We start from the raw sequence: 10,000 nt of genomic DNA, 5'->3' as shown, positions 1-10,000 counted from the left end.
TCCTACCCAACCCCATCAATGACTACAGATCAATCAGAGCTACGTTAGCATTGTGGCTAATTGTGCCGTTATTTCTCCACAGTGTATCTGTACGGAGAAGCAGCGCGGAGAGAAACCAGGAGAAATCTCCCGTCTGTCCGAGCCGGAGAGTACGAAGCTTTACCTGACAAGGTGAGACACAGACATCCGCTGCTGCATTCTGGGAAATGGAGGCCAAAAAAAACAAACTGCAGATGAATCTGCAGATGTTTGAAAGTCGTTTTAACATTTTGAGTTTAGTCTAACGCTCTCGTGTCCACCTGCAACTTTTTCTGTTTCTGGGTCAAAACTTGAAATGAAAAACTTCAACATCATCGTTTTTTTTGAGACTTTTGTGACTTTCCCAACTTTTTTTCATTTTTTTCAACTTTTTTTGTCACTTTTATCAACGTTTGTCAGCGTTTTCTGAGGCTTTTGAAGATTGGGTGGGGTTTTCCCCAAATTTGTAATGCTTTTTTTGACTTTTTTGTCACTTTATTGACATTTATGTCACTTTTATTGACATTTTTGTCACTTTTTTCAAAGTTGTTGAGTAGTTTCAATAGTTTTTTCTTCAAATGCTATTAAAATTGACTAAAACTCCCAAATTCAATAATAGTAGTGAACTGATTATATATGTAACTTGTGAAGAGCGTTGTAGGGAACCATCCACTCTACTTTTTTTTTTTTGGACAATTTGTTTGAAAGAAACCCAAATTTCTGATAAAGAAACTTTTTGAAAATGGTTCAAAATTGGACCCGAGGACACCAGGGTTCAATCTCAAGTCTGCAGATTTCGTGAGACGCTGGTTATTACAAACATTGTTCACTTTGACGGTATTTTTGCAGCTTTTTAGTCACTTTTCTGATGTTTATGTTGATTTTTTCCGGGGCACTTTTTTACTTGTTTTAATCACTTCTTTTGACACTATTTTTCTGTTGCTTTTCGGCCGGTTTGTTTCCCTGTTTTTGGGCGTCTCCAGATTCCTGTTCATCTCAACTCTCTGGCAGAGATTCACAATAAAAGTCCTAAAAAAACATCCAAAGTTTTTATACTTTTTGACATGTTCCCTTCTTCCTGTCCTGTAGTTGAAGCTTGCTGATTGGTCCCCTGACTTCGGCCCGGCGGAGTTCGTGCCATCGTGGGGTGCCACGGTAACCGGCGCTCGTAAGTTCCTGATCGCCTTCAACGTGAACGTGATCGGCACCAAGGAGCAGGCGCACCGCATCGCGCTGGACGTCCGGGAGCAGGGCCGCGGCAAGACACAGGTTAGCTTCTTTATCTTTTGGTCTCGGTCTGTCTCTGTGTCTGTCTGTCTCTCTGTCTCTCTGTGTCTGTGTCTCTGTGTCTGTCTGTCTCTGTGTCTCTCTGTGTCTGTATCTCTGTGTCTGTATCTGTCTGTCTCTCTGTCTCTCTGTGTCTGTGTCTCTGTGTCTGTCTGTCTCTGTGTCTGTCTCTGTCTCTGTGTCTGTCTCTCTGTGTCTATGTGTCTGTCTGTCTCTCTGTGTCTCTGTGTCCCTGTCTCTCTGTCTCAGCTGGGGTGTCTCCAGACTGTTAGTGACCCCTGTATGTGTCTGTGTCTCTGTCTCAGCCGGGGCGTCTGAAGAAGGTGCAGGGGATGGGCTGGTACCTGGACGAGTCCAACATGGCCCAGGTGTCCACCAACATCCTGGACTACGAGCTGACCCCCCTCCACACGGTGCACCAGGAGATCTGCAGCGTTGCAAAGGTCAGAGGTCACCTGACCTTAACCCCATCACCATATGATACTGATATATAAACAGGTCAGAGGTCAGACCTTATATACTGTACTTACTCTACCCATCACCATATGATACTGATATATAAACAGGTCAGAGGTCAGACCTTATATACTGTACCTACCCATCACCATATGATACTGATATATAAACAGGTCAGAGGTCAGACCTTATATACTGTACCTACCCTACCATCACCATATGATACTGATATATAAACAGGTCAGAGGTCAGACCTTATATACTGTACCTACCCTACCCATCACCATATGATACTGATATATAAACAGGTCAGAGGTCAGACCTTATATACTGTACCTACTCTACCCATCACCATATGATACTGATATATAAACAGGTCAGAGGTCAGACCTTATATACTGTACCTACTCTACCCCATCACCATATGATACTGATATATAAACAGGTCAGAGGTCAGACCTTATATACTGTACCTACTCTACCATCACCATATGATACTGATATATAAACAGGTCAGAGGTCAGACCTTATACACTGTACCTACTCTACCATCACCATATGATACTGATATATAAACAGGTCAGAGGTCAGACCTTATATACTGTACCTACTCTACCATCACCATATGATACTGATATATAAACAGGTCAGAGGTCAGACCTTATATACTGTACCTACTCTACATCACCATATGATACTGATATATAAACAGGTCAGACCTTACACACTGTACCTACTCTACCCATCACCATATGATACTGATATATAAACAGGTCAGAGGTCAACATATAACACATGTTTAGGAGCTGAAGCTGCCAGTTGTGGGCTCTCAGATCGTGGGTCTGATTCCTCTGAAAGCCGTCCTGGACTCGGCCGACTTCTTCATCCAGAGAGACGGGCTCTTCATCCTGGAAGAGGAGCACAAAGTCCGCCTGGTCAGACACCAGCCTATTATATTATATGATATATTATATATAAAACAGGTTGAACTTGAAATGCTGAAGATGTGTTTGTGTCGTCAGGTGATCAGTAAACTGGGCCTGGACTCTCTCGGCCCGTTCAACCCCAAGGACAGAATCATAGAGTGAGTATTTAGGATGTAACTGTGTTTGGTTTCTAAAGCGCGCTGCATGGGGACATGGATGGATACGTAGGTCTGTGTTTGACCACTGGGTGGAGCTCTGACACAGGTCCAGGCTTTATAGTTAAAGAAGATAAAGTAGTATAGTTTCTGTGTTACCTGTGCAGGTACATGGTGCAGTCTGAGGACAACAGCCGTCTGGTGTCTCTCTCTCTTTAGTTAAAGATAAAGTATTAAAGGTTTCTTGTTACCTGTGCACAGTGTTGGGGAGTAACGGTATACAAGTACCGGAGTTACGTACTCAGAATACATATTACTAGTAACTGTATTCCGTTACGGTTACAATTTAAATAGTTGGTATTTAGAATACAGTTATGTTGTTGAAATCAATGGATTACATGACGATACTTCTCTATTTCACAAGTTTATTCACTCTCTGAATAAATTAAGGCAACTCCATGCATTTCCCAGAAGCCCCGATATGAAAATGAAAAAATGAGCTATGTGCGTGATCACTGATAGAGAGATGGAGTCAGAACCAGCACAACAGAGCCAGGGCAGGAATGCGTTTCTATCTTGGAAATTCAAACAGCATTTCACATTAAAGAAAGAGAAGGGAGAACGAAATATAACTGTGCAGTGCAGCCTCTGCTGGCCAGGAACCAGCCTCCTTTCAGCATCCAAATTTGTCTTAAAGTAAGTTATATTTGTTTTAATTAGCCATGGGTAGTCGTCTGCTGTAGTTTTACTGGTCACCTTGCTATTTTAACTTTGACGTGCAACTTCACATTGGCCTACGTGTCTTATTTACTAGCTCCAGAGCCGTTGAAAGATTGACTAGCCATGCTAGCTAACGTTAGTTAAAATTGGCTCGGGTAGCTTAGTCTGCGGTTAGATTTTTGTAGTATGCAGTTTGGGACTACAAATACAACAAGCTTGTTCAGGTACATATTCAGCCAGTTGGAACAGAAGAACACATCAAAAGAAGCCTGTTTAGTAAGATGGATGTGATGGCCGCATTCCTACACTTATAAAATGCAATTCAATGTGGAAGTAATCCAAGTATTCAGAATACGTTACTCAGATTGAGTAACGGAATACGTTACAAATTACAGTTTTGGGCATGTATTCTGTAACGTAATACATTTTTAAAGTATCCTTCCCAACAAGCCTGTGCAGGTACGTGGTGCTGTCTGAGGACGACAGCCGTCTGGTGTCTCTCTCTCTCTCTTTAGTTAAAGATAAGGTAGTAAAAGTTTCCTGTGTTACCTGTGTTACCTGTGCAGGTACATGGTGCAGTCTGAGGACGACAGCCGTCTGGTGTCTCTCTCTCTTTAGTTAAAGATAAGGTAGTAAAGGTTTCCTGTGTTACCTGTGTTACCTGTGCAGGTACATGGTGCAGTCTGGGGACGACAGCCGTCTGGTGTCTCTCTCTCTGCAGCAGTTTGTTCAGAGCGTCGGCGCTCGCACGGCAGCTCCCGGCGGAGGATCGGTTTCTGCTGCCGTCGCTGCTATGGTAACCAACACACATCCTGACACGAACATAAAGCCCAACACACAAAGACCTCACAAGTCTCTGAGCTAGAGTCTCAGGCTGAAAGTCACCGTGGTGGTTTGTGGGGATTAAGCCGCTATCTGCTGGCTGCCGTTGACGGTTGCCGTGGCGACTGCTGTGTGTCTGCAGGGCGCGGCGCTGGGCGCCATGGTGGGTCAGATGACCTACGGGAAGCGCCAGTTTGACCATCTGGACGGAGTGATGCGGCGCCTGATTCCTCCGTTCCACCAGGCGGCGAAGGAGCTCCTGGACATGGTGGACGCCGACTCCACCGCCTTCAACAGCTACATGGTACGGTCCAACTCTTCTGCTACTACTACTAATACTGACTGAATGGTACGCCCCAACTCTTCTGCTACTACTATTAATACTGACTGAATGGTACGCCCCAACTCTTCTGCTACTACTATTAATACTGACTGAATGGTACGCCCCAACTCTTCTGCTACTACTACTAATACTGACTGAATGGTACGCCCCAACTCTTCTTCTACTACTACTAATACTGACTGAATGGTACGCCCCAACTCTTCTGCTACTACTACTAATACTGACTGAATGGTACGCCCCAACTCTTCTGCTACTACTACTAATACTAACTGAATGGTACGCCCCAACTCTTCTTCTTCTTCTACTGACTGAGAGGTTATAACCACGGTTTCTGTTTCAGGCGGCGCTGAAGATGCCGAAGACCTCAGCAGAGGAAATAAAGAGGTGATGTCATATATACAGTGTGTGTGTATATATATATATATATATATATATGTATATATATATGTATACAGTATATAATCTCTATAATATATATAACCTGTGTGTCTGTCTGTCTGTTTCTGTGTATGTGTGTGTGTCTCTGTCTGTGTGTGTGTCTGTGTGTGTCTGTGTGTGTGTGTGTGTGTCTGTCTATCTGTCTGTGTGTGTGTGTGTGTGTGTGTGTGTGTGTAGGTGATGTTATATACAGGACAGAGTATATAATGTATATAATATATATAACGTGTGTAATGTTCAGTATATAATGTATATAATATATATAATGTGTGTAATGTTCAGTATATAATGTATATAATATATATAACGTGTGTAATGTTCAGTATATAATGTATATAATATATATAACGTGTGTAATGTTCAGGAGAGAGGTGATGATATATAATATATATAACGTGTGTAATGTTCAGTATATAATGTATATATTATATATAACATGTGTAATGTTCAGTATATAATGTATATATTATATATAACGTGTGTAATGTTCAGTATATAATGTATATATTATATATAACGTGTGTAATGTTCAGTATATAATGTATATATTATATATAACATGTGTAATGTTCAGTATATAATGTATATATTATATATAACGTGTTTTTTACTATATATTTGTATATAATATATATAACGTGTGTAATGTTCAGTATATAATGTATATATTATATATAACATGTGTAATGTTCAGTATATAATGTATATATTATATATAACGTGTGTAATGTTCAGTATATAATGTATATAATATATATAACGTGTGTAATGTTCAGTATATAATGTATATATTATATATAACGTGTGTAATGTTCAGTATATAATGTATATATTATATATAACGTGTGTAATGTTCAGTATATAATGTATATAATATATATAACGTGTGTAATGTTCAGTATATAATGTATATATTATATATAACATGTGTAATGTTCAGTATATAATGTATATATTATATATAACGTGTGTAATGTTCAGTATATAATGTATATAATATATATAACGTGTGTAATGTTCAGTATATAATGTATATATTATATATAACGTGTGTAATGTTCAGTATATAATGTATATATTATATATAACGTGTGTAATGTTCAGGAGAGAGGTGATGATATATAATATATATAACGTGTGTAATGTTCAGTATATAATGTATATATTATATATAACATGTGTAATGTGCAGTATATAATGTATATATTATATATAACGTGTGTAATGTTCAGTATATAATGTATATAATATATATAACGTGTGTAATGTTCAGTATATAATGTATATATTATATATAACGTGTGTAATGTTCAGTATATAATGTATATATTATATATAACGTGTGTAATGTTCAGGAGAAGGTGATGATATATAATATATAGCGTGTGTAATGTTCAGTATATAATGTATATATTATATATAACATGTGTAATGTGCAGTATATAATGTATATATTATATATAACGTGTGTAATGTTCAGTATATAATGTATATATTATATATAACGTGTGTAATGTTCAGTATATAATGTATATATTATATATAACGTGTGTAATGTTCAGGAGAGAGGTGATGTTATATTCAGGACAGAGTATATAATGTATATAATGTATATAATGTGTGTAATGTTCAGGAGAGAGGTGATGTTATATACAGGACAGAGTATATAATGTATATAATATACATAACGTGTGTAATGTTCAGGAGAGAGGTGATGTTATATTCAGGACAGAGTATATAATGTATATAATGTATATAATGTGTGTAATGTTCAGGAGAGAGGTGATGTTATATACAGGACAGAGTATATAATGTATATATTATATATAATGTGTGTAATGTTCAGTATATAATGTATATAATGTATATAATGTGTGTAATGTTCAGTATATAATATATATAATGTGTGTAATGTTCAGGAGAGAGGTGATGATGCAGGCTGGTCTGCAGCGAGCGGTCAGCGTGCCGTTGGCTCTGGCCGAGAGGGTCAACGTCCTCTGGGCGCCGCTTAAAGAAATGGTCGTCAACGGCAACATCGCCTGCAAGTCGGACGCTCAGGTAACACACACAGAAACACACACACAGACACACACACACACCCAAACATCTAAACACAATCAATGATTGACTTTATAAAGTCAAGTAAAACACTGAAGTTACAGTTCAACAAAAATCATGAGCAGGAAAACTTAAGAAAACAAAAAGGTGTAACTTCCAGGACATCAAACAGCAGGAAATCTTGAGAAAAAGGTCTAAAACTTTGGTTATTTTCCAGATAAAAGTTTAAAAGTTTTAATGTGCAGTTTGTGTTTGCAGGTGGCGGCGAAAGCGTTGGAGACGGCGGTGTTCGGGGCGTATTACAACGTCACCATCAACCTCAACGACATCACAGACCAAGACTTCAAGATGGCCGTAAGTCACCTCGGTTTAAATAAAGTTTGGTTGATGATAGCTGAGATCAGACCCAACACGTTTAATTACTGAGAAATATATATTTCAGTCAATGTTTGGACTAAAATATGACATTAGTTTCAACAACCGTGCTCTTATTTTGAAACTGTTCTTATACAGTAATTTTACAGCCATGCTCTTATTTTGAAACTGTTCTGATACTGTAATTTTACAACCGTGCTCTTATTTTGAAACTGTTCTTATACAGTAATTTTACAGCCATGCTCTTATTTTGAAACTGTTCTGATACTGTAATTTTACAACCGCGCTCTTATTTTGAAACTGTTCTCATACTGTAACTTTACAACCATGCTCTTATTTTGAAACTGTTCTTATACAGTAATTTTACAGCCATGCTCTTATTTTGAAACTGTTCTGATACTGTAATTTTACAACCGTGCTCTTATTTTGAAACAGTTCTCATAAAGTAACTTTACAACCGTGCTCTTATTTTGAAACTGTTCTTATACTATACCTTTACAACCGTGCTCTTATTTTGAAACTGTTCTTATACTATACCTTTACAACCGTGCTCTTATTTTGAAACAGTTCTTATACTATACCTTTACAACCGTGCTCTTATTTTGAAACAGTTCTTATACTATAACTTTACAACCGTGCTCTTATTTTGAAACTGTTCTCATACTGTAACTTTACAACCATGCTCTTATTTTGAAACTGTTCTTATACAGTTATTTTACAGCCATGCTCTTATTTTGAAACTGTTCTTATACTATACCTTTACAACCGTGCTCTTATTTTGAAACTGTTCTTATACTATACCTTTACAACCGTGCTCTTATTTTGAAACAGTTCTTATACTATAACTTTACAACCGTGCTCTTATTTTGAAACTGTTCTTATACTATAACTTTACAACCATGCTCTTATTTTGAAACTGTTGTTATACTATAACTTTACAACCATGCTCTTATTTTGAAACTGTTCTTATACTGTAACTGTGTGTGTAACTCCAAATCAACAGTCTGTCTGTCTCTCTATCTGTGTGTCTGTCTGCCTGTCTGTCTGTCTGCCTGCCTGTCTGCCTGTCTGCAGACTGAGAAACGAGTGGCAGCGTTGCTGCAGGAAGCGAAGGAGAGCGCCGCTGCCGTCCTGCTCGCTGCTGACCACAGGAAGTGATGTCATCTCCATCCTGCTGACCACAGGAAGTGATGTCATCTCCATCCTGCTGACCAGAGGAAGTGATGTCATCTTCTTCAGCGTTGAACTTCTGACCCTGTGATTGGATGTAAACAAAAAAAAATTAAAAACACATTTTCATTATTTCTTTGGAGTTATTTAACTTTAAAAATTGTCTCACTGTGTGTGTGTGTCTCACTGTGTGTGTGTGTCTCACTGTTGATGATGGTTATGTGATGATGATGTGTTGTTGTTGGTGATGTCTCACTGTGTTTGTGTTGTCTCACTGTTGTGTGTGTGTGTCTCACCGTGATGATGATGTGTGTGTTGTGTGTGTGTGTGTTGTGTCTCACTGTGTGTGATGTGTTGTGTGTCTCACTGTGATGTTGTGTCTCACTGATGTTGTGTTATTGTTGTGTGTTGTGTCTCACTGTGTTTGTGTTGTGTTATTGTTGTTGTGTTGGTGTGTCTCACTGTGTTGTGTCTCACTGTGTGTGTGTGTTGATGTGTGTGTTATTGTGTGTGTGTGTGTTGTTGTTGTTGTTGTTAGTGTGTGTCTCACTGTTATTGTTATTGATGTGTGTGTGTGTGTGTGTGTTATTGTGTGTGTGTGTGTGTGTGTTGTTGTCTCACTGTGTGTGTGTGTGTGTGTGTGTGTGTGTGTGTGTGTTGTGTGTCTCACTGTGTGTGTGTGTGTGTGTGTGTGTGTGTGTGTGTGTTGTGTGTGTGTGTCTCACTGTGTTTGTGTGTGTGTGTGTGTGTGTGTGTGTGTGTGTCTCACTGTGTGTGTGTCTCACTGTGTTTGTGTGTGTGTGTGTGTGTGTGTGTGTGTCTCACTGTGTGTGTTGTGTGTGTGTGTGTGTGTGTGTGTGTGTGTGTGTGTGTGTCTCACTGTGTGTGTGTGTGTGTGTCTCACTGTGTGTGTGTGTGTGTGTCTCACTGTGTTTGTGTGTGTGTGTGTGTGTGTGTGTGTGTCTCACTGTGTGTGTGTCTCACTGTGTGTGTGTGTGTGTGTGTGTGTGTGTGTGTGTGTGTGTGTGTGTGTGTGTGTGTGTGTGTGTGTGTGTGTGTGTCAGCATTTCTGGACTAATCTCCTCAGTGCTGAGGCTTTGAGACGATGGTTATGTCTGTTTAAGGTATCTACTCCACGGCCAGCATGCTAAAGATAAATGAACGGAGTCTCTTCACTATAAGATGAGTTGATGTTTAGACTTTAGGTTAGAAGACTTTTCAGTTTTTGATAT

At 38.9% G+C, this 10,000-nt stretch overlaps 3 protein-coding genes across 6 annotated transcripts in view; 2 read left to right on the top strand and 1 right to left on the bottom strand.

Annotated features, from left to right (window-relative positions):
• ftcd (formimidoyltransferase cyclodeaminase) overlaps positions 1 to 8,900 on the top strand; it is a 12,380-nt gene extending 3,480 nt beyond the window's left edge. For both annotated transcript variants that reach the window (XM_039793680.1, XM_039793681.1), the window contains 11 exons: positions 83 to 171; positions 1,108 to 1,287; positions 1,611 to 1,748; positions 2,565 to 2,696; positions 2,784 to 2,845; positions 4,232 to 4,358; positions 4,527 to 4,688; positions 5,068 to 5,111; positions 7,085 to 7,223; positions 7,482 to 7,577; positions 8,673 to 8,900. In XM_039793680.1, coding sequence (XP_039649614.1) covers positions 83 to 171; positions 1,108 to 1,287; positions 1,611 to 1,748; positions 2,565 to 2,696; positions 2,784 to 2,845; positions 4,232 to 4,358; positions 4,527 to 4,688; positions 5,068 to 5,111; positions 7,085 to 7,223; positions 7,482 to 7,577; positions 8,673 to 8,756 — 1,253 coding nt within the window. In that variant the 3' untranslated portion in view covers positions 8,757 to 8,900. The remainder of the gene's footprint in view (positions 1 to 82; positions 172 to 1,107; positions 1,288 to 1,610; positions 1,749 to 2,564; positions 2,697 to 2,783; positions 2,846 to 4,231; positions 4,359 to 4,526; positions 4,689 to 5,067; positions 5,112 to 7,084; positions 7,224 to 7,481; positions 7,578 to 8,672) is intronic.
• dytn (dystrotelin) overlaps positions 1 to 10,000 on the top strand; it is a 109,318-nt gene that overhangs the window by 75,466 nt on the left and 23,852 nt on the right. The window lies entirely within an intron of this gene.
• The window catches only part of LOC120554011 (CD59 glycoprotein-like), a 92,018-nt gene that overhangs the window by 70,633 nt on the left and 11,385 nt on the right, over positions 1 to 10,000 (bottom strand).

Source organism: Perca fluviatilis, chromosome 24, assembly GCF_010015445.1.
Source record: "Perca fluviatilis chromosome 24, GENO_Pfluv_1.0, whole genome shotgun sequence".
NCBI classification, from domain to species: Eukaryota; Metazoa; Chordata; class Actinopteri; order Perciformes; family Percidae; genus Perca; species Perca fluviatilis.
This window is presented reverse-complemented; position numbering and strand designations above follow the sequence as displayed.